The sequence below is a fragment of the Lampetra fluviatilis genome, chromosome 20 (genome assembly GCF_964198595.1).
Source record: "Lampetra fluviatilis chromosome 20, kcLamFluv1.1, whole genome shotgun sequence".
Lineage (NCBI taxonomy): Eukaryota > Metazoa > Chordata > Hyperoartia > Petromyzontiformes > Petromyzontidae > Lampetra > Lampetra fluviatilis.
Window position 1 is genome coordinate 13,105,053 of NC_136294.1, and position 24,707 is coordinate 13,129,759.

At 52.8% G+C, this 24,707-nt stretch overlaps 1 protein-coding gene across 3 annotated transcripts in view; it reads right to left on the reverse strand.

Moving 5' to 3' along the window:
• Window positions 1-24,707, reverse strand: part of LOC144937974 (ras GTPase-activating protein nGAP-like) — a 585,198-nt gene that overhangs the window by 460,848 nt on the left and 99,643 nt on the right. The window contains exon 1 of one of the 3 annotated variants that reach the window (XM_078865636.1): window positions 15,487-16,527. The exons of 1 other annotated variant lie outside the window; for it this stretch is intronic. In XM_078865636.1, the coding sequence (XP_078721762.1) occupies window positions 15,487-16,333 (847 nt within the window). In that variant the 5' untranslated portion in view covers window positions 16,334-16,527. Of the gene's footprint in view, window positions 1-2,868; window positions 3,189-15,486; window positions 16,528-24,707 lie in introns of those variants that run through there. One more of the 3 variants, XM_078865637.1, reaches the window with a different exon arrangement.

A 24,707-nucleotide genomic window follows, 5' to 3' on the forward strand; every position in this document is an offset into this window, starting at 1 on the left:
GAAAACAACACCGGGATATTCCCAAATCGCTCACGACGACGCGATACGACTACGCGTCACTCGCCGATGGCAGCCGATGGCAGCCGATGGCAGCCCATGGCGGCGGGGGGCTCTGCTTGCCACCTTCTCCACCGTAGACCGAACCCAGACGCAGCGCCCCCCGGGGTCAGCCGAGTGCGATCAACAACCGCGCAATTCACCGCACGGCACCAATACCGGATCTGGGTTATAAATCGATTTCTGCCGCCCGAACACAGATGCCAATTCCCAGACAGTCCGGGTCAAATGCGGGCAGGTGGCAGCCCTTGGAGCTGGGGCATTAAAGGGGGATGATTTATTGGTAACCGATTGGAATCTACATTCGACACTTCCCGCGTGATGTGAAAGATTGATATGCCACATCGCAATTTAAGCGGGTGGTTAAAACGCCGCCAGGTGACCCGTAACGTCGCGACTCCAACGCGAGGCCTCTGCGAGCACTGCTTTGTCCACGTGCTGCCACGTGCGATGCCAACCCGCGGTGTGCTCGACGTGTCGTCTTCACTCTCGCGACTTCGGGACGAGCTCTCGGGAGCCGCGCGTTCCATAAATTGTTGAAATTCATTAAATGTGTCTTTAGAGGGGAGACGATATATGCTGGTCCACTTCGCAGGTTTACACGCCGGGGTGTGCGGTACACGTACAGCGTTACCGATTGGAGAATTCGGCAATGCTCACCAATGTTTCTACGCCAATGGCTGTGTCACCAACTATTACTGTCGTGTTAAAGTACAGCACAGTAATTGATAAGCAGAACGCTGTTATATTTCTCTACAGATTAAGGGGAAATTTTATTAATATATTTTTCATCGACCGATCAGCTTTCCTGACCAATATCCGGCAGCGTTTGTTTATGCCAGCATGCGCTGGACCGATTTTAATTTTCTGGGTCTCATCTCCGATTTAGCACGGTTGAACTACGTACGGTGCGAAAGAAGTTCAACACACACACACACGTGCATCGCCAGCGAGGCTGGCTAGACGAATGCTGCTGGGTCACCCGACGTTATTGTCAAGGGCACTCCGACTCCTATTGCCCCCCCGCCCATCACCCTGAGTTTCTGTTTGCCCCCCCTCCCTCCTCCCCCTTAAACAAGTTCATTGTGCTTCATTGCTGTACTTTATTAGTGTTTTGCTTTTGTAATTTTGGCGACCAAAGCCACGCTTGCAAATGAGACTCCTATCCCCGTCTCTTACTGGCCCACATTCAGTACGAGACAGTTTTGCAACGGCCTTAAAACGACGTTCGTCCCAAAAGTTCGCTCGATGTGATCAGCGCGGCGCATTCGTGATGGACTCCACCCATTAGAGCGTGGCAACAACAAACTATGCCACTTATTTACTTAAAATTAATATTTATGTATGTTCTTGCTCTAATTTCTATTCACTGCAATGTCGGACTTGTTTTCATGGTATCGCTCTCGTCACATTGGTGATTGAGGTCAGCCTTTGGCAAACGAGGCTCACATCCCGTGACCTCTTGACCTATCGCCCAATTTCAATATCCAGCTACGTCGTCGAAGGCAGCCGGAGTGCATCGTGGGTATGCGGTGTTGTTGCCCCACGCGCGAATGAAGCCAGCAAGGCCCCCGGCGAGTAGAGAAACGGCCGCGGAAGAACGTCCGTCATCCGTGGAGTCGAACATTCAACTGATTTAATAGATATACACCACAGAGCTGATCGGGATATTATTTAAAACGTAAAAATGTCTCACAACTTGTTAATTTTTGTTATCTGAACAACCGAAGACTTGAAGTTAAAGTGATCAAAGAGACTGAAGAGGTGAGAGTTACAGTCACACGAATGAGCATCTGCTCCATGCCGTGGCGTCGCGGTCGGCGTGCCAGGCTCGCAACACAGAGGTCGCCGGCTCGATCTCCCGGCGTGGCAGGGAACAAAAAAGAGCGGTGCAAGTTTCTTAAATCCCCACCCGCCTCTGTCTGGCCAGCAGTGTACGTGGGGACGGCACAGTCAGTCTATCGGCAGGTCACGTGCAGTGGGGTAAAGTGTCGGTCCTTCCACATCTTCAAGGAGCGATCCAAAATCGCCAGCATGGAAGAGAAATCCAAAATCCTCTGGAGGGGATCTACGGATAGCCGACGCGCCGCCTCCGCTTCATGCCGTGACGATTGTTTTACCATAATTCACCCCATCTCAAATATTCAAATACTGTATATGAATTACAAAAATCCATATTAGTTTTGTAACATTTGGATCAGGGCATGATATATTTTTTTAAATCGCAAAGCTACTGTTCAAGATGTTGTGATGAAGCAGCAGCCCAACATTGCTGACTTGAATTCAAAGTGAACAGTGAATAACTTCCAAACAAATTGGCAAGGCACCATCAGGGTGTACAACACACACATACGGTTTTGGCTACCTGTTAAATTTGTATCACAAGCAATCGGTCTTTGTAAAGTCTTCTTTTTATCTTGCACTCAAGGGTTAATGTCGAGTGCAGAAGTACTGGAAGGGAAGAGAGGGCTGGCTGTACACACTCAGCCCAGGTCGACCAACACCGTGCAGTATCCTGCGATAAAAGTTCAACACAACACCGGGTTCCAGATTTCGGTACAAATCAACTCCTGCCGCCCGAACTCAAGATGCCGATTCCTGGACTGTCCGGGTCAGCCCGGACGGGTGGCAGCAGCGCCCCGGTTCGCCCCGCACGTAACCAGGCAGCAGTTGTTGATGCTGCACAACACGAGCAGCCTCGGCGCCAGCGCACGTTCCCTGCCAAGCCGGGCCATGCCCATGCTGCAGCTCGCCGCACCACCCCGTTCCTCTCCGCACCTCGCTGCACCACCCCGCACCTCGCTGCAGTACCTGAGCCGAGGCCTCCTAAGGTGGTGGCCCCCGAGGGAGCAGCGCCCCTCCTCTCGGGGTCGGACACCGCCCGGCGCCACGCCTGCCGTCGCTCCATCCTCAGCGCCCGCGGCGGCGGCGTGACAGCTGTGATGATGGTGGTGGTGGTGTGAGCTGTGATGGTGGTGGTGTGAGCTGTGATGGTGGTGGTGTGAGCTGTGATGATGATGACGGTGGTGATGCGAGTTGTGGTGAGGGTGTGAGCTGCGTGCAGCCTCTACGCCCTCCCAGCACCCGACACACACACGCACACACACGCACGCCGCGCAGCCTTCACGGCTTCTGGCAAACAGCTGTCTGAAAAAGCCACCCACTGGCGTCCACACCGCCCCCCCCGATAAGAGACTTCGCTGTCACCACGGCCGTGCGCACCCCGTGGGTGACGGCCCAAGAAGCTGAAGGCGCAGCCCCCCCCCCGCAACTGGCTGCTCATTCCCCACTGAAACCTCCACCAGATGGAGCTCCAGAGAGCCCCTTCAGTGGGCCCCTGTAGTGGGCCCCTTCAGTGGGCCCCTGTAGTGGGCCATTGGCCTTCTCTTTACACGCTGGCCAGGCGCGTTGGGAGGGGTGACAATGTGAAATGCTACCGACTGTGTGCGTGCAGCCGACAGGGTTGTATCTGAAGCTCGGCAGTGCTGACATTTCATGTAAATATTGCACACATTGTACCGTCTGAAAATCCTGTGAATTCTACGTGACGTGTTACAGGCATTCGGCATTTCGGAGTCCACAGATTGCCTGCGGGTATATACTGGCAGTGAATGCTCCGATGTAAATTCAACCAAAGTATAAGCCACGGTTCCATCACTAACATATGACTGGACCGTACAGTTCAAACACCACTGCAAAAATCACTTGAAATTCATTCGGATGTCTCACCATTATTTGTTTACTTTACTATCAATGGGTTTAAAAAAAAAGTAATTCGCCACGAGCCAACGTTTGTTGCGGCCACTCACAGCGCGGCGAAGTCGTCACGCTGCCCTGCCGCACGGACAATCACGAGAGCGTGGTCGGTCGTCCCCTTCAGAGGGCTCGTGGAATTCGGGGGATGCCGTCGTAGTGTCATGGAATGAGTCCTTCATCGCGGGTCGGACTCCAAAACTACGAACTAAACAATGTTTATTTTACCAGGTAAGGCCCACTGAGCTACGTAGCTCTCTTTCAGAAGCGACCTGGCCACAAATGATAGCTCAACGAAGTGGCTCATCATCAAGTGGAAATGGACAGCGGCCAAATACTCTAATTGCACGTTGAGTCTAAATGTGGAAGGAAAAACCGGAGGACCCGGAGAAAAATCCAAGTGACCACGGGGAGGGAGAGACCCACAAATTCCAAATATAATACATGCGGCATCTGGGTTGGGATCGAACCCACGAACTCCTGTATACCAGGCGAGGTAGTTAACATCTCGCCACCGTGGCGCCCCTTTGCCGGGAGCCAACCAGGTCAACGGTGACACGCCGTGTCCCGCAGGGGAAGGCTACCTCGGGCCAGCGCGCCACCTACTCTCCACCGCGGATGTCATCGGCGTCGCCCCGGCGTCGCGGTGTCGGCGGGCACTCGCTCCGCCGACGACACGCGACCCCCATCTGCGTTCAAAAGCCGAGGGGTGGTTGTTGTCCCACGTAATCCCACGCTCTGATATCGTGCATTCACGACATAAACAGCCGAATTGGCGTCAGACCACCTGAAGCTGAAACCCCGACAAGAGCGACTTCTCACTCGGGACCCAGCCATCAGCTCGCTCAGGGTCCACTGTACGCCCATTCACCTGAATGGACGTGACAACTTCCCAGGTGTCGAATGAGTCACGTGTCCCCCTTGTCGACGGCGAGCTTGACGTTCGCCGCTCACATCAGGCGCTTCACCGGACGGTGCTTCTATCAGCTTCGACAAGCTGCGCCTCGCCCGTCGTGCACCGATAAAGCCACTTCGTTGAGCTATCGAGATTCCCCACCAATCCGTTCCGTCCTATTCACATGAGCAGCGTGCAGTGGCAGCCTCAACAGAGCCCCATCCGACGCCATCTACGATCCGCGTCCCAGGGCGATCATGCTGCTGGGCCCATACGCAAACCTCGTGTGCAGCGATACGTCCGCAGCAGTTTTGGGGTCTTCAGCCGAAATCCTTAGAACTGGTCTCTGCGACCCTGGCAGTTGAGAGGGGCCGAGGGTGGCAGCCGACGGCTGTCCGGCGTTCTGCGCCGTGACCGGTGAAGGGTTACAGGTCGGAGGGCTCCATCGGCCACTGACCGGTTTAATCCGTCCTGGCTTGCGAACGGCGCGGTTCTTTTCTTACATTTAATTCCGAAAAATTGTGCAGCGCACCACGAAAACGTTGGCGCATCACAGCGGCTATGAAGCACTGCGCCACTACTGTGTTTACTGTCACATTGTTGCATTCGCTCAATGCCAGTGCCCACCACAATTCAGCAAACATGGCCGAGGATGAGAAAATAAACCACAACTCAAAGAATTGAGCGGGGCCCGTTGTCTACAGCCCTGAGTCAGTGGCAGGACTTCCACGTTCCTGTGGCAGGAGTAATTCTATTCAATGGACAACGACTGATGACTTCCCCACAAAGAGATTCTTATTTTATTGGCCCCTGAGGAATGGTGAATTGAATCAAGCTTCAACCGTGAATTGAGGCCTGCAACATTTCCGATTACGATCCACTCGCTCTGCCGCTGAGGCGCCCGGCCAGCCATGAGGAAAATAAAAAGACTGAAACCTGAAACCATTTGTTAAAAAAATAGTCATCACTCCACAGGCACGGGGCGCCATGGTGGCGAGATGCCAACTTCCTCGCCTGGTATACAGGTCGTGGGTTCGATCCCACCCTGACGATGCCTGCTGTATATTTGGAGTTGGCATGTCTCTCTCCCGGAGGTCGTGTGGATTTTTCTCCACGTCCTCTGTTTTTTCCCTCCACATTTAGAAGCGACGTGCATTTAGAGCATGTGGCTGCTATCAATGTCCACGTGATAAGCCACTTCGTCGAGCTATCATTTCTGGCGAGGTCGCTTCTGACAAAGAGCTACATAGCTCAATGGGCCTTACCTGGTAAAATAAAAATGATTTAGTTTGAGACACAGTGCAATTTGAATGCAATTTGTTTCACAATTGCTCACAAGTTCATTGCAATATTAACCAAAACACATCTAATAGCATGGCACCTGTGGGTTGGAGAAATGGTTCGAGTGAGTCTAATTAGTATCTGTAGTATTTTGAGAAATATGTTTAGACAAAGGCAACTCGGTAAGCAAAATTGTATTCATAGCGCTGTGAAAAATGGGTTTGGGAAATTTGAGACGCACATCATTTATAATTTTATATTCACCAGCTGCTCATGCGAGCAGCGTGATGTGCGGATTCAGCAGCAACTGAACGGCGCCCATTGGCTCTGCAACAAGAGGCCTTCCTGAGGCATGTGTTGCTGGATCAGGTTTTTATACAGTGGCTCAAAAGTTAGAGCGCATCGGGTTATTTCATTTACTTTAAGACTGTAATAACAAGGATATTCTTAAAGTTAATATGTTATCTATTAACATTATTAACATCGATTGCTCTTCTTCCTTTTCAGATATTTACAAACTCGACCAAGAACACGGTGTGTATGATTTTCCTCTCATGTCCTGGATCACACAATCATTTGCTCATCAATAGCAGACCGATATTCTACTCCAATTTCAATTGTAGTAGAATGTTGTGTGATGATCCGCATTGTCTATGAATGGGGAACCTTCATGTCAATTAAAAACTCTGGATTTGTTTAATTTTATTGTAATTCCCAAGGCCTAGATTTACAACTACATGTCAGTCAATCTCTCTGCCCTCTCTTCCTGCTCTGAAGGGCCATTGCCTGAAACGTCAGCCTTTTATCAACATGCCTCTGTTGACAACTTGGCGGTGACGGGCTTTTGTTTGTGCAGGCACAACCTTGCCAACGCATTCTGCAACCTTCCGTTCCATCCCAGGAAATCCGATACAACCAAGTCCACAGACCACCCGTCCCGGCTGCAATGTGACATCACCAGCCAGCTCGTGCAGCCGGGATTAAGCTTTTGTCCATTCTTCCATTATCTCAACTTGCCTGTTGCGGGTGAGGGAGGGGAAATATACAGGCTGGCCCAAAAAAACCAGGACACACCGGGTTATTATATTTATTTTAACAAATCACAAAAGGGTTATTTAATTTATTGGAACAAATGTTGAAACTGATTTCCATGAATATTTAATGCATACATGAATTACCTTTTGAAATTAATTTAGGACATTTCTTTTAAAGGGAATAGGTGTAACATTTGAACATTCATGGTTTGTCTCAATTTTCTTTCAATCGTTAAATGGCATCTGAAAAGGGAAGAACAAAATTAGTTATTATTAACAATTATACTATATTAAAATATTAATTAAAAAGATTAAAGATTCAAATGTTTTAATGCCGGTGTTAAAATAAATAGAATAACCTTGTGTGTGCTGACATTCGGGCCACCCTGTATTTATGTGTGTTCCTGTGGCCTTGAGGGTATGCATTGATTATCCCAATCAATCAGCACACCAACCACACATCACAAATGCCGGGACGAAACGCAGCCAGAGCACGGGTCGTCGCAAGCTCAAAATGCCCTTCGAGGTCATCCTGCTTTTAGACAGCGCACTTTACTCACAGTGACCACCGCTCCCTTGCTGGAACGTGCACACCATCAGAGGGAGAGAACGGGAGCTCGAGGCGAAACCCGGGCGTCAATAACGCTGGCGCCGGAGAAAGACCCGTCGGAGGTGCGATGGAGGCGCCAGTGTCTGCTTATTGACGTCGCTCTTAACGTCGCGACGATGCCGGAGAGGTCCGCTTGCTTTACCGTACTCGTTACTCGTAGAGCCACGGGAAGTGTGTGGAGTTGTCGTCATCAGCTGCGGTCGTGGCGCACAGCATCACCAAGAATACGCACAAGCCTGGGGAGCCACAGGAGGCTCGAGGGCCACAGACTTTTATATGGGTAAAAAAAAAGTGAGCACCTAATATCCGCAGGGTAAATCGAACAATTATACAGGTAGGAACAACAGTTCCGCACTGCCCACCAGGGATTATTTGTCTGTCGTGCATAGCCCCTCCCAGACATGTACGCTCCCGGATTGGTTGAAGTGCGTCACGTGACCACGAGCTTTCTGTCGTGCACGAATGCGCTGTCCAATCAAGTTCCTACCTGCCCACTCCGAAGGAGCGTGTTGATTTCTTCGCATCTCAATCTCACATCTCTCCCCATCTCACGACACCTCCGCGCTGTGTGCATCGCTCTCCTCGCATCCACACGAGTCTCCCGTCTGTCCGCATTTCTCGCATCTCGCCACACTGCTCTAGTTTTGAAACCTTCTCATCTCTACCTCTCGATCTCTCGTCTACTCTGCAGCCGTATCATTGCATCTCTATTCGCGGCACACACGTTTCCTTCTCACTGGGAGTTTATAAATATAAATGGGGCCCACAAACAATTGGCCATCACCTCCCCAATGGTTATCAGTGTTCCTCGACACGAAGCCTGTTGCATCTGCAACCCAGAATTCCTGAATCGACACACACACTTCCCGCTTGAGCACGGTCCGGGTGATTGATGATCCAGCACTCACTCGTTCACTCGCTCACCAACGGTCAGCCACCTCCTCATCACTCTTCTATTGATACTGCTACTACCGTGGTTAGTGTTCCTGTGAACTTCACCCGTCGGATTCCTCCTTCCATGCCGAGGATTCCGTCCACACTGTTGTTCAACCACCACATGGTAGGGCACGCAACAAATTGTGAAACGAACGACTCCATTGGGATTACACACAGAGCAGCGATCATCACCCCTTATTCTCCTGGCAGACTCGCGCTCACTAGCACGCCGGCGGTAGCTTTATCCCCTTACGCTGCGTGGGGACAGCTGCCACTTGGGGGGGGGGGGTGCCCTTGGAATGTTTGCGATGAGATGAGTTGTGAGCGGCATTTTAGGCCAATGCCACGTATACATGTGTAGTGGCGCAACGCGCGCAGGGTTTGCAAACAGCAGTTACATTATGTACGGGGTTGCAGACAGTGAGGTCAGCTAAGGATAAGCAGGTGCAGGCAGGTGGCCTGGGGGACAACAGACAGAGAGACGCCAGCAATTAGGGAAAGAGGCAGTGATTGGCTGGCTGCAAACGCAGAGTAGGCGCCCCGGAGGCGAGAGAGAGTGGCGATAAGGGGGAGAACACGTGCGTGAGGCGTGGGGAGGACCTCTGTGTTAGTTTAACACGTAGCCTTTCACGACCAATATTATACTAAAGAGGTTTTTGGGTTCGATCGCATCAATATAAATGTCGTTAAACCCGTCACCGCCCGACACAGCCACTTAGTAAGGTTTGTCACGTAACGTTTACGTTTATCACCCATTTATATTTACGCAATCTCACCCAAAAACCTCTGTCATGGACCTCTGTGTTACCGGTTCGAAGCCACCGGCGGGGCAGCCGAGCACTGGGTAAGTTCATGAGATCCTCCTGTCTCTACGCTCCCAGCGGTGCAACACACGAGTCATCCGGAAGGTCGCGCGTGGCGGTGGGCTTAAAGCGTGGGTACCTCTTCCGGGACGTCTGGCCGGCCGTGGAAGAGGAGGCCAAATACCATCTGGAGAGGCTCTCTCGAGCTCCCTCTTGTGGAAGGCACTTCTGCCGGCGGTGGCACGAGCCAACCACTGCAGGGCTGCACCTTTACCTTGAATGTTTTATTAAAGTGAGTGCGTCACTTTGCCCTAGCAGCACAAGTAAAAAAATCCAATATATGCCATCGATAGTTAGATCGCGTGAATGTGTGTCATTTAACGTCACTCCTGATAAAGTGAAAAGATTGCGTGGCGACATCTCCATCGCCCGGTACGCCGGAGGTCGTGGTTTCGATTCTGACCCCAACTCCTGCACATTTGAAGTTTGCATGTTCTCTTTCTGGTCGTGTGCATTTGTCTCCAGGTCCTCCGGGTTTTCCCTCCACATTTCGTTATGTATGACGATGATGATGCTGACGAGTATAGTTTTCGTTACGTATTATACAGGGTGGTCCAAAAAAGTGAGGACACGTAGGGTTGTTTGATTTATGTTGACAAACACAGGGTTATTTAATTTACTTTCAACAAATGTTCAAGCTAACTGCCATTAACATTAATGCGTGCATGAATGATCTTTTGAAATGAATTTGGAACTTTTTTTACAAGATTACCGTAGAGGTGTGGATGAGCAGTGGCCCTGGAGGCTGGCACCGCCACTTAATGCGCGTGCCATCGTCCTTCAGCAGGTGATCCATCGAGCATCGCAGTGCAGCATAAAAGTCAACCGTGGCGGTTTGATATGTAATGACCTTTCCCTTCCAGCCTTTGATTTATCAAAGCCTCCCTGTATATGTGATGTTCCGTCTATAATTGCTGGAGCACCTGTGTGCAGAGTGAGAGGATCCAATCGCGCACAGATTAGACCCAGCGCCAGGCGCTGTGGCTCCGGCTGGTGCGTGCGTGCGTGCATGTGTGTGCGTGCGTGTGCGTGCGTGCGTGTGCGTGTGTGCGTGCATGTGTGTGCGTGCGTGCGTGCATGTGTGTGCGTGCGTGCATGTGTGTGCGTGCGTGCATGTGTGTGCGTGCGTGCAGTGTAGCGGTTAGCACGAGGCGCTACGAACACGGCGACCCGAGGTACGATTCCCGATCACGGCCAATACCAGGTGACGATTATATGATCTGAACTGATCCTGGGCCTCCCCTAGGTTGACTCAGCCTCAAATGAGTATCCAGTGTGATGTGTAAACATCACCACTGTGGAGACAAAGGCGGTCGGGTGTGGTGCTGGCCACCCACCCCCTCGCGTGCCCATGCCGGCCTTCATAGTTGCTCACTAACAGCACTTGCCCCAACAGTCTGCTCAGGCTATACGGGGCATCTTTGTCTTTGTGCGGGTACGTGGGGAGCGGTAGTGTCGCGACTAGCGCGCTGCACTACGAACCCCGCGACCCCAGTTCGATTCCAGCTCACGGGCAACACCAGCTGCCGATTATCTGAACCGGTCCTGGGCCTCCCCCAGGTCGACTCAGCCTCAAATGATAATCTAGTGCGGTGTTTAAACATCGCCACTGGGGAAACAAAGGCGGTCGGGCGTGGTGCTGGCCACCCACCCCCTCGTGTGCCGTGCCAGCCTTAATCGATGCTTGCTAACAGCCCTTGCCCCTACAGTCTGTTACAGGCGGATCTTTGTCTTGCCTTTACGCGTGTTCATTCCCTACGGTGGCGGTGGTGTGAACGGTAATGATGCGGCGTAATGCCGCCCGCATCCCAAGAGGAGATCCATCCGCGATGGTAACTGAGTGCTTTGTAAGTAAGATGTTATCAGAGAGGCCGTGTGGCCCAGAGGTTCCAAACTACTGATTGCGAAGTCCATAACGAGCACAAGTCCATCGCCAGTGATACTCCCTTGCCAGCAGCAATCCTTTACCAGCGTTAATCCATCACCAGTGATACTCCCTTGCCAGCAGCAATCCTTTACCAGCGTTAATCCATTACCAGCCATAGGCCATTGTAATCATTAAACAACCCAAACTCACATCTTTACATCGCAGGCCAAGCGGTCTCTTTTGCAAGGGCAGCAAACACGACGCAACATCCAATTGCCATGCAGCATTCAGCGACTGAAGAGGACGTGCTCTTCGCTTGTAAATCTACGAGAGTGAACCATTTGGTGCAATCCGCCGTCCAAGTCGTGTCGAGTTGGGGGTGTGTGGAGGAGAGGCGAGCGATGCGAATGGCACTCGCTCGAGCAGACGGCGCCGTCTCTGTATTTTGTTCGTCTATCTGTGCCAGTTGCTGCTGCCGCCACCCTGGCATACGAAGGGTAAGCTCACAAGATAACACCGCCGTGCCGATGTGTTAAACGGGGTTCCTTCGTACGCGTGGGGAAAGAAACCGGAGCACCCGGAGAGAACCCGCACGTGCGAGGGGGGCAACGCTCGATCCCTCACTGCTCTGGCTGACGCCGACGTGTGGTCAGTGAAGATAAAGAGCTGAGAGCACTTATCGTGCACACAAGCAAGGCTGGCACAGGAAGTGGTGGCGGCCACAATGCCACACGCAGCACACGCACAGCACACGCATGCACAGCACACACAACACGCACGCACACACACAACACACACAGCACACACACATGCACTCAGCACACACAGCACACACAGCACGCACACGCACAACACACACAGCACACACACAGCACGCACACGCACAACACACAGCACATACACATGCACTCAGTATGCACACACACACACGCATAGCACACGCATGCACAGCACACACAGCACGCACACACACAACACATACGCACACAGCACACACACATGCACTCAGCACGTACACACACGCAAAGCACACGCATGCACAGCACACGCATGCACAACACACGCATGCACAGCACACACACACGCACAACACACACGCACAACACACACACGGACAGCAGACACAGCACGCACACACTCAGCACACGCACAGCACACGCACAGCACACACGCACAGCACACGCACAACACACATAGCACAGCACATGCAAAGCATACACGGCACACACAGCACACGCACAGCATCCCTCCCCTGCAAACTTCACACACAGCCCCCTCCTCGTCAAACATGCACGGATGTTGAACTTCTTTCACACTGTACGTAGCCACCCGTGCTCATAGGAAGTGCAGGATCCTCGAGCAGTGGCGACGGAAAATACTTCCTTTGATTTAAAAAAAAATTCACATCAACGTGGCACCTTCCCCAGCAGCTCACGAGCTAAAAGCCCGGCAGGCACCGGAGATGTGTGGCGGTGCCCCTGCTGCAAGCGAACTCCCTTTGTTCCGCGGGCGTCGAGGGCGTGCCATGTCCTGCCTCGCCAGGAGAAGGCAGTAGAGCAATTGGGTTAACCTGTCATCTGTTTACATCTGTGTGGGGTTTTCTCCGGGAGATCTCGTTTCCTCCTGCGCGTATTCAACTCATGAATTGGCTGAAAGCATCTCAGGATAGATGTATAGGACCGCAGAGCTTTGGCAATTTTCGGCAGCGCCGGCTCGACACCTCGCTGCCACCCTCCGGCTCGTCGCGCCCCTCGAGTCGTCCCCTCTCGAGTCGTCCCCTCTCGAGTCGTCCCCTCTCGAGTCGTCCCCTCTCGAGTCGTCCCCTCTCGAGTCGTCCCCTCTCGAGTCGTCCCCTCTCGAGTCGTCCCCTCTCGAGTCGTCCCCTCTCTCCGTGTCTCTTCGAGAGCGAGCGGACACTGCCCGGCGGCGCTGGCTGATAGCATCATCAGCACTAATGGTCACGGACATGGCGACGATGCGCGTGAACGTTTGTCAGCCAAGAGAAGGTGAACACCAGAGCGCGACGGAGAAGCGAGTGGGAGAGCTGCGCTGCCTCTCTCTCTCTCCGGCGCTCACGTCCTCGTCCCCGTTGACACCGGGAGAAGACGGCGTGCACGCACCGTTTATCCTTCGCGCGGGGAACCAAACATCTGTGACTGCTCTAGCCGAGCTACAAGTGCTCTGATACTTGCATCGTCTGTGTGCTGCTCGCCTTTTGCCGTTCCCTGCTCTGACACCGGCGAGACGACAATGCGTAGATTGTAATCAGGGCACGTTTGCTTGCACGTATTGCCATAAGTACGTGTGGTTGATGCAGACTTGATGCCTTGGGCCATCTGTTTGATGTTTGAACATGCTTAATACCTCCTGTTATATTGCCAGAAAGGGTAAAAAGCTATTCTTGTTTTTCATACGAGAAGGAGATGCTTTTCGGGATTTTGCGAGCCGCGACCTTCAAGTTTGGAAGGCGCCGTCCGTGGCCGGTGCGAGGCGACGGCCCCTCCGCGCACGCGCCGCCCGCGGCGGTCAAGTTCCCAGAAAGCGACCGCCAGCGCGCTGGCGCGGCCACTCACGGATAAAGTTGGAGGGTGGCACGAAAATAAAAACAAACGGCTGCCTTCGGAGATGTCTGTCGGAGATAACCCGCACGGCGCCCTGGCCACGCGCGGCACGCCGGTGCACAGAGAGGCCGCGTACGTCGCCAACAGGGCAGGGCGGTTGCTGCTTGTTGTTGCGACGATTATAACGACTGCCGCTACGCTCGTTTACCCAGGAAAGCTGCACCGAGTCCGAAGTGGCCGCCAAGGTTTTGGCAGTCGGGATGGTGGGAGGGGGGGCGATGATCGCGAAGCGTTTACCAATTTAAGTAATTGACGAGCCATTCTTCAAAATGGGCACCGTGACACCGGCGCGTAACGGATCTCGTGGTCGAGACGGAGAGATCACGGAATCATTTAACGGGCGCGCCGTGAAGTGGACGGCGAACGGCGTTTCTGTTCTTTGGCAAATACGACCGGGGTTGCGGAACGACACAAGCCACGTTGAGGTGGCGTCGCGTTTCATCGCGGGCACAAAAGGCCGGCTAAAAACCCGGCGCACTCGCGTTCACTCGGGGGCGGCAAACCGGTGCGATGCAAGGGGCCAGTCTCTCACATTCAACCCCCATCACTGAACGAGAAGGCGACAGATGGATGTGTCGTTGTCGGCGTCACGGTAGCTAGGAGATGTTAACTACCTCACCTGGTATACAGGTGGTTGTCAGTTCGATCCCGACCCTGACACCTGCTGTATATTTGGAGTTTGCGTGTCTCTCTCTCTCCCCGCGATCGCCTGGATTTTTCTCCGGGTCCTCCGGTTTCTTGCCCTCCACGTTTAGAATCAACGTCGTGCGTTCAGAGTATTTGACTGCGATAAATTTCCAAGCGGTGATAAGCCACTTTGTTCGAGTTATCATTTGTGCCTCAAGTGGTTTTTACCTGGAAAAATAAACAACAGGTTAGCGATGCCTTTTAGTTCAGTTTAGGTGCCGCACTGTGCAGCGTGAAACAACCACCGGGCTATTGCTGTGCCGCGTCGACGTCTCCATCGCCCCAACTCTGTCTCCCGTGACCCCAACGCGCCGACTTGCCGCATATTGGTACCCGTGCTGTCTTGTGACCAGCACATGTGCCAATGTGACGGCTTCTATACCCTCGTACAACAGTCGGCCTGTATCTGTTTATCGTGTTTCTGTAACTTCATTTGTAATTATACTCGGACCGGTCGAAAAAATAAATGTGCCCGAGTCGACTTGTGTTCCAGGGAATGTAACCCAACGGTTTACAAGATCTGCGATATGTTTTTGCATTTCATGCAGAGCGAAACGTCAGAATGTGGTGATGGACAATTGGTGATACGGCGCAGTACAACACGGAACGATGTGGTATGGTGCGGTACAACGCAATACAATGCAGTACGTCGCGGTACGGCGCGCACCGCAAATGCCACGTGGCAGGACATCGCTCGTCTCATGCAGAGCGGCCAAAACCCCAAGCGGTCATCCCAGTCACCACTCTCGATTGCCCTTTAGGCTGCAGTGCTCAAACACGTACAACCAAACAACGGACGCTCAATTCACGGCGGATGCGCTCAAACAACACGGCCGCGAACACTCTCGCAAAGGTTCTGGCACTTTCCTCACTGGACCGTACCCTGGAGGCCGCCGCCGCCGCTGCTGCTGGGGGTGCCGGCAGCCAGAGCGACGGCCCTGCGCGACACCCAGCAGAGCGGCTTCACCATCGCCGCGGTGACGCTGCGCAGTCGGCGAGCCGTGCGAGAGCTCTCCCCGGGCCCCGGGGCGGACGCCGACCGCAGGAAAGGGCCGCGCATTCTGAGCCACGCGGCGCGCGGCGCTCGAGGCCCGACGGACGCGACCCCCAGGTCCCCTTTGGCCTCCGTGTCGGCCGTTGCAAACGCCGCCGCGGGCCGCGGCCGGGCCTCCGAGGCGAGCTGCGGAGCTTGGGCCGAGCCGGCAAGGCGGCGTCGCGCGCCGCTCCACGTGGCCTCGTCCCTGTTGGTGACGGGTGGACGGACCGCGGCCTCCGCGTTCAGGACACTGGGATGACGGCCAGGTAGTGAAGGCACAGTCACTTGATTGCCACCTGCTGGGTTTGTCAGTGGCAACTGTGTTGTGCACACTGGTGGACTGCCACTGCACTGATCAGTAACCATTTTGCAATCGGGTGATGATGATGATGGGGATGTCTTTGATAAAATCATTCTTCCGCTATCTTGGCATGCGTTCGCATCTAGAATGGACATTGCCAAATACGAAGCGTCTGCGGATACGTTCCCTTCTGGTGCGCAGAGATGACTTCTGTCGCCACAGAGGAGATGGTGCCTTTCCATTGGCGAAGCCGCGCTTTTTGCAATGTCCAAATCTTGCCGCGGCAAAGCCGAAATGCCGGCGTCTACCGAACACTGTTCAGTTGCGCAAAAGCAACACCGCCGCTCGCTCGCGTCCCGGGCACTCCCTCCGAGTTCTCCGGGAGGGCCCATCGGCGCTGGCAGATGCCAACGTTCACGCGGGGGAGCCGGCTCCTCGCGAGGCAGTCTGTCCGTGCCGGGTCCGTGCCATCTCGCTCGACACGTCTCCCCAACCGGACGTTGCACCGCGCCGTCACGCTGCTCCTCCTCGTCCAGGCACGACTGCCTCTGCAGACGCCGCGGGGCTGCGGCCTCGCTCCGATGGTTCGGCTTCGACGCCACCCGCCCTCCCGCCGCTCCCCAGCGCCTCCCGTGCGGCCCCGCGCTCTGGCACTCGCCGCAGGACTCGGACCGTCGCTCGACGGGACTCTCCCACGGCGGCAGCGCGACGGAGGAACGCATCGTCCCCGAACTCTTCATCTGAATTCCTCCTCCCCAAGGATCATGGAATTCTCCTACAGCCGCCAGTAAAAAAGAGGATGCCTCTCTCGCTGCGCAGGCATTCAATTAAAGTGGCGGTTTTTTAAACGGCTCTCCCCCTGCTCAATATTTCATAGCGCAGACCGCGGTATTTTTAGGGTCTCGGTGGGGGTGCGCTGCGAATGGTGCCCGTTTTCCGGCGCCGTTTCAAAAGGCAGCGCTGTCCTACGGAGCGGGGGGCGCGCACACGCGGATGTTGCAAGCTGGGGAGGAAGGAGGCTGGCAAGTGGCGATGCTGCCGGGAGGTGCTCTTCCCTAATCCCCCACGTCCTCATTTCGATTCACCAATCACAGCCACACGAATAATGAATTGCTGTTCCATCCACACGCCGTCTACAATTACCAGGCCGAGAGAATAGTACAATTATTTAAGTGCGATGCTTGACTTAACCTAAGTACATGTTTACGGTTGCATTACAGGACATTGGTTAATGACTGTTGGCAGGATTTTTACGTGAGTATTTCATTGTTAGAACGATATCAAGTTCACTGCAATAGACCACAATAGTGCGTTGTGAGTGTGGCACTTCAGAGACAGCCCCCCTTTCTAGAGAGAGCCCCCCCCTCTAGAGATAGCCCCCTTACTAGAGAACCCCCCCCCCCTCTAGAGCCCCTCTGGAGGCAATGTTTGGCCCACTCTCCCACGCTGGCCAGCAGTCTTGGGAGAGGTGGAAGAGACCCGCAGTTCACCCCGGCACGCACGACCTGCCGGTCGACTGCGGCGTACTCATTGATACCGCCGGGGGCACAGAGGCAGAGGTATTTCAAGAAACGTTGCTGCAATGTTTCAGCTGCCAGGAGATCGAGCCGGAGACCTCTGGGTTGCAAGTTCGTCGCGTTTGCCATTAACAACTAACCCGGTAGTGTCCCTTTGTTAATTTTTTTCCAAAATCAATATATTTTTATTATTGCATTTTTTTGTTTTATTTATACGTTAAGTTCATATGTAGGTATGCTAATGAGTGTTTGCTGTGATTAGTAAAGTATTAACATGATGACCTGTGCGGATAATACCCTCAACGCAAATGACATGTGCGGCCATCACTGTCTCGCTAGCGGGCCACACGGGGCTGCCGCAGAGGGCACACAGAGACTCGTCTGACTCAGAGAGACTCGTCTGACTCAGAGAGACTCGTCTGACTCAGAGAGACTCGTCTGACTCAGAGAGACTCGTCTGACTCAGAGAGACTCGTCTGACTCACAGAGACTCGTCTGACACACAGAGACTCGTCTGACTCAGAGAGACTCGTCTGACTCAGAGAGACTCGTCTGACACAGAGAGACTCGTCTGACTCAGAGAGACTCGTCTGACTCAGAGAGACTCGTCTGACACACAGAGACTCGTCTGACTCAGAGAGACTCGTCTGACACAGAGAGGCTCGTCTGACTCAGAGAGACTCGTCTGACACACAGAGACTCGTCTGACTCAGAGAGACTCGTCTGACACAGAGAGACTCGTCTGACTCACAGAGACTCGGCTGACTCAGAGAGACTCGTCTGACACACAGAGACTCGTCTGACTCAGAGAGACTCGTCTGACTCAGAGAGACTCGTCTGACTCAGAGAGACTCGTCTGACTCAGAGAGACTCGTCTGACTCAGAGAGACTCGTCTGACTCACAGAGACTCGTCTGACACACAGAGACTCGTCTGACTCAGAGAGACTCGTCTGACTCAGAGAGACTCGTCTGACACAGAGAGACTCGTCTGACTCAGAGAGACTCGTCTGACTCAGAGAGACTCGTCTGACTCACAGCGACTCGTCTGACACACAGAGACTCGACTGACTCAGAGAGACTCGACTGACTCAGAGAGACTCGTCTGACTCACAGCGACTCGTCTGACACACAGAGACTCGTCTGACTCAGAGAGACTCGTCTGACTCACAGAGACTCGTCTGACACACAGAGACTCGTCTGACTCAGAGAGACTCGTCTGACTCACAGAGACTCGTCTGACACACAGAGACTCGTCTGACTCAGAGAGACTCGTCTGACTCACAGAGACTCGTCTGACACACAGAGACTCGTCTGACTCAGAGAGACTCGTCTGACTCACAGAGACTCGTCTGACACACAGAGACTCGTCTGACTCAGAGAGACTCGTCTGACTCACAGAGACTCGTCTGACACACAGAGACTCGTCTGACTCAGAGAGACTCGTCTGACTCACAGCGACTCGTCTGACACACAGAGACTCGTCTGACTCAGAGAGACTCGTCTGACTCACAGAGACTCGTCTGACACACAGAGACTCGACTGACTCAGAGAGACTCGACTGACTCAGAGAGACTCGTCTGACACACAGAGACTCGTCTGACTCAGAGAGACTCGTCTGACTCAGAGAGACTCGTCTGACACAGAGAGACTCGTCTGACTCAGAGAGACTCGTCTGACTCAGAGAGACTCGTCTGACACACAGAGACTCGACTGACTCAGAGAGACTCGTCTGACACACAGAGACTCGTCTGACTCAGAGAGACTCGTCTGACACAGAGAGACTCGTCTGACTCAGAGAGACTCGTCTGACTCACAGAGACTCGACTGACTCAGAGAGACTCGTCTGACTCAGAGAGACTCGTCTGACACAGAGAGACTCGTCTGACTCAGAGAGACTCGTCTGACTCACAGAGACTCGACTGACTCAGAGAGACTCGTCTGACTCACAGAGACTCGTCTGACTCAGAGAGACTCGTCTGACTCAGAGAGACTCGTCTGACACACAGAGACTCGTCTGACTCAGAGAGACTCGTCTGACACACAGAGACTCGACTGACTCAGAGAGACTCGTCTGACTCAGAGAGACTCGTCTGACTCAGAGAGACTCGTCTGACACACAGAGACTCGTCTGACTCAGAGAGACTCGTCTGACTCAGAGAGACTCGTCTGACTCAGAGAGACTCGTCTGACACAGAGAGACTCGTCTGACACAGAGAGACTCGTCTGACACAGAGAGACTCGTCTGACTCACAGAGACTCGTCTGACTCAGAGAGACTCGTCTGACACACAGAGACTCGTCTGACACACAGAGACTCGACTGACACACAGAGACTCGACTGACTCAGAGAGACTCGTCTGACTCAGAGAGACTCGTCTGACACACAGAGACTCGTCTGACACACAGAGACTCGACTGACACACAGAGACTCGACTGACTCAGAGAGACTCGTCTGACACACAGAGACTCGTCTGACACACAGAGACTCGTCTGACACACAGAGACTCGTCTGACACACAGAGACTCGTCTGACACACAGAGACTCGACTGACTCAGAGAGACTCGTCTGACTCAGAGAGACTCGTCTGACTCAGAGAGACTCGACTGACTCAGAGAGACTCGACTGACTCAGAGAGACTCGTCTGACTCAGAGAGACTCGTCTGACACAGAGAGACTCGTCTGACTCAGAGAGACTCGTCTGACACAGAGAGACTCGTCTGACTCAGAGAGACTCGTCTGACACAGAGAGACTCGTCTGACTCAGAGAGACTCGACTGACTCAGAGAGACTCGTCTGACACACAGAGACTCGTCTGACTCAGAGAGACTCGTCTGACACAGAGAGGCTCGTCTGACTCAGAGAGACTCGTCTGACACACAGAGACTCGTCTGACTCAGAGAGACTCGTCTGACACAGAGAGACTCGTCTGACTCACAGAGACTCGGCTGACTCAGAGAGACTCGTCTGACACACAGAGACTCGTCTGACTCAGAGAGACTCGTCTGACTCAGAGAGACTCGTCTGACTCAGAGAGACTCGTCTGACTCAGAGAGACTCGTCTGACTCAGAGAGACTCGTCTGACACACAGAGACTCGTCTGACTCAGAGAGACTCGTCTGACACACAGAGACTCGTCTGACTCAGAGAGACTCGTCTGACACACAGAGACTCGTCTGACTCAGAGAGACTCGTCTGACTCAGAGAGACTCGTCTGACTCAGAGAGACTCGTCTGACTCAGAGAGACTCGTCTGACACACAGAGACTCGTCTGACTCAGAGAGACTCGTCTGACACACAGAGACTCGTCTGACACAGAGAGACTCGTCTGACACAGAGAGACTCGACTGACTCAGAGAGACTCGTCTGACTCAGAGAGACTCGTCTGACACACAGAGACTCGTCTGACACAGAGAGACTCGACTGACTCAGAGAGACTCGTCTGACTCAGAGAGACTCGTCTGACACACAGAGACTCGTCTGCCTCAGAGAGACTCGTCTGACACACAGAGACTCGTCTGACTCAGAGAGACTCGTCTGACTCAGAGAGACTCACCTGGCAAGGTAATTAATTTGATGCCCTGCCCTGCCAGCGTTGTCACTCGCTCACACCAGGCAACAGAACACGTGACGACGACACTGGCCCTCCGAAGCGCTCGGGACGATGCAATCCAGTGGCTTCGTCAAACTCAAATTGAACGTCTGACTATTGTTGTTGCACCATATCAGCCACACAAACTGCAGAAGATGCGGTGGGATTCCTAATGCACAAGTGAAAAATAAGACTCTCTCTCTTGTGCGTGACTGTGGCTACAAATACCAAACCATGCACCACAGAATTTCACGCTGCCCCAAAATATTAATTTGAAGGCAGTGGGTGAGTGCGTGGGTGGATGAATGAGGGCGTTTGTGAGTGAGCGTGACGGCGTGTGTGAGTGGCTGAGTGAGGGACTGGATGAGTGCATGGGTGGGTGAGTATCTACAACTCACCAACTCTCAGAGCAACTGAATCTCTTCATTGGTCACACAAAATCACCATCGCCATTCATCATCATCATCACCACCATACGAAAGAATAGAATAATCTGACGGACACATCTCGGATCAAGCCGCAGGTGAGATGCGAGCACTCCCGTGCGTCCGCCCGTTTGTCCGTGTTATGTAACGCCGCCGTAGGACACGCGCACACACGCGGCACACGCACAGCAGCGAACATCTGCTGCAAGCAGCAGCTCAAAATGGATTTATAATTTTCCAATAACAACACAGAGCACCCTCTGAGCGTTACAATTGCAAAGAGGTGACACTTGGCTTGGTGAGCAAAATAATACGAGTCCTTTATTATCAGCAGCGGCCGTGACCGATCCACTGCTGGATGGAAGCCTCCCCAAGCCGACGCCCTAAACGCCCCTGCGATTGGCACGACTCACCGCGCTCCGGCACGCGTGCCCATTTCATCGCTCCGACTCCACAGCGGGCGGCCCTCTCGGGGCGTGCTCCCTGCTGGAGGGTGGCATCGTGAACACCGACAGTCGCGCGGCCGTCCCCAGGGGAGGGACGGAGATTCAGCCCCTGCCCGCTCACTTGGCCCAACAGTCGATGCAGAATGGCCCAAAAGTCAGGACACAGAGAGTTATTCTATTTATTATTTATTCCAACAAATCGGCTCGGGTGATTTTTATTTATTTTAACAAATATTCAAACTGACTTCCATTAACATTCATGCACGATGCATGAATTATCTTTTGCAATGAGTTTTCGGACTTTTATTTTGTAATATTCCATCTGAAAAGGAAGCAGACAAATAGAGAAATACTCTTTGGGTCGTTCGGTAAAGTCACGTAGATAGAAACATAAAAATCACGACGTTTGGATCGCAACACAAGCAATCGTCCTCAGGTTAAAACAAATATTGCAAGGGAGCTGCTGAAGCAGCAGGGTGTTATATAGGCCTGAGATGGGTGCAGCCCAAGGGTGAGTGGGCGGGGTTAGAGACGGAAGATCCAGCACGCCAATGTAGCTACCGCCACGTAGAGGAATGCAACTCAGAGAGTCGGAAATGACTGTTAACTTCGGCAGGTAGGATGGAAACATCACAGCCAGTTATGACTTAAACTGGTTAATAACGTCCTTTCAATGATTGCTCAGTTTGTACCCATCTTCTCGGTTGAAGTTTTGTCTGTGTTTATATATCTTGATGGCTTCATTAACTAATCTTTGTTGATAGCCAGTAGGTTTGCAGAGTACCTTCGTCTTGGATAAATCTATTTCATGTGAGCACACAGCGTTAAAACAATGATCAGCCACGGCCGAGGTATTGGTCCTACCGTGTTAATAAATAAATAAGAACTAATACATTTAATATTAACATAAATAATAAACAATTAACATGGATTAACGCCGTGATGTTTCAATAGGCCAATCAAAATTTCAAGGACAATGCATACATTATTAAAGCAAATATGTTCGCATGTTTTACCACCAGCATGTGCTGAATGCAGACGTGATGCCTTGCGACAACGGGTGTCGATTTGGTGTTGGAACATCTTCACGCCTCCTGTATTCTCGCCAGGGAGTGCAAAGCCCCACGATTTTTTTCCCCATCAAAGCAGTTTGAGCGTAACGTCGTGCGCTGGCGAAATACTTGAACGAATTGAAATGTAAGAAACAGCAAGATGCCTTAAACCACTTCACTGCGAATGTAGTTGCCGTATTCTATCATGCGATGTATAAGGAAACATGATTAGTATAAGGCTGCCGTGAGTGATGCCCCTGTGGGACCGCGCGTGTGCATTAGAGGCCGCGCGGACGATTCGAGTCGACGTCTCCATCCCACGGCTGCCCTGGGCCATCGGCCCGCGGCGGGTGGCACCGTGCCACCCGCCGCTTGGCAGCCCCCGCCTAAATGTCACGCCGCTGCCAACGACGCCTTCATCATCACCGCCGCCCGCTCACAGACGCCTCCCGCGCGGCACACCGGTGATATCTTTTCTAATGCCGATTTGTCTTAAAGAGTTGCATTTCTATTTTAAGGCGCATCGTGTCCACGTTCCCCTCCACACACAGACCTCAAACGTGCATCAAAAATGAGAGCGTTTTAAAATGCGTACTGGAATACACTCCGCGTAATCGCTTGCGCACTTCTGTATGTCCGCACGCTCGTGTATACATCTATGTTACGTGGAGCATTCTGCTCAGCACACATCCTGTGGATCCTGCGGTGTGTACTCATTAAATGCCCGGTGATTATCGCCATTAGACCCCTATGTTGTACGACTACAGCAATCCGTATTGCAGTGCTGTTTTGCCATTAGGCCGGTAATGATCGTTTGTTCAAGGGAATGGTTGTGCGACGCCACGGACGCAAACGCAGAACGTTCCACAACGAATGGCTTAATGCCGACCCTGCCACAAACTGAGAAGCCAACGTCTCTGACAATCCCTTGCATCTCTATCTCTCACGCTCCCATCTGGCAGCTGCACACGCGGACGGACGGATGGGGGGGGGCACGCGAAGCCCCCGCCCACCATTCTCGTCTATCTCGTGCCGCCTGCCGGCTTCCTTCATTCCGTAACCTCGTCGCCGTCACCGTACGTCACTCTTAATCGTATCCATCCGACGCGTTATCCACCCGACTATCTCAAAGCCCCCGCGCGCTGATCTCGCATTCCTCGCGCTCAGCATCTCCGCGAGCGACACGCCTTCAGGCGGAGGGGGGCCCTCTTTGACGCACCTACAAACCATTGCGGCAGCGGCGGCAGCAGCCGCCTCTCTCCAAATTTCCTGTGAAGTCGTATCCCATCCTCATCATTTTCTTATCACTCGAGTTATTATTTTCTGCAGCCCTGGAACTGATTTTTGCCGTTTTTTTTGTTTACCTCTGTAATCTGTGCGTTTGAATGCCGTACAAAACATGGACGCACGCGCACAAGTTAAAATAGCTCGGAATCACTTTCAGCCACGATCTTAGCAGACCCCAGTTTACTTGTATGCAGGGCAGCATAACTTTTAATCACAAAAACAAATGAGCATCAGAATGCTTAATCATCTACAATCCAATTACTCAACGTGCAAAGTGAATTATCTGCGGGTAAAATCCATCAAAAATTATCTGATATATTTGTAAGCTGAACTATTCAATTACCTGAACTAAAACTTAAAACTCAGTTATAAATCATTAAATTAAGTAGCCAACACCTACCAGATTGTGTTGGCCACGTTAAATGTGATTCATAGATTCATATTAATTA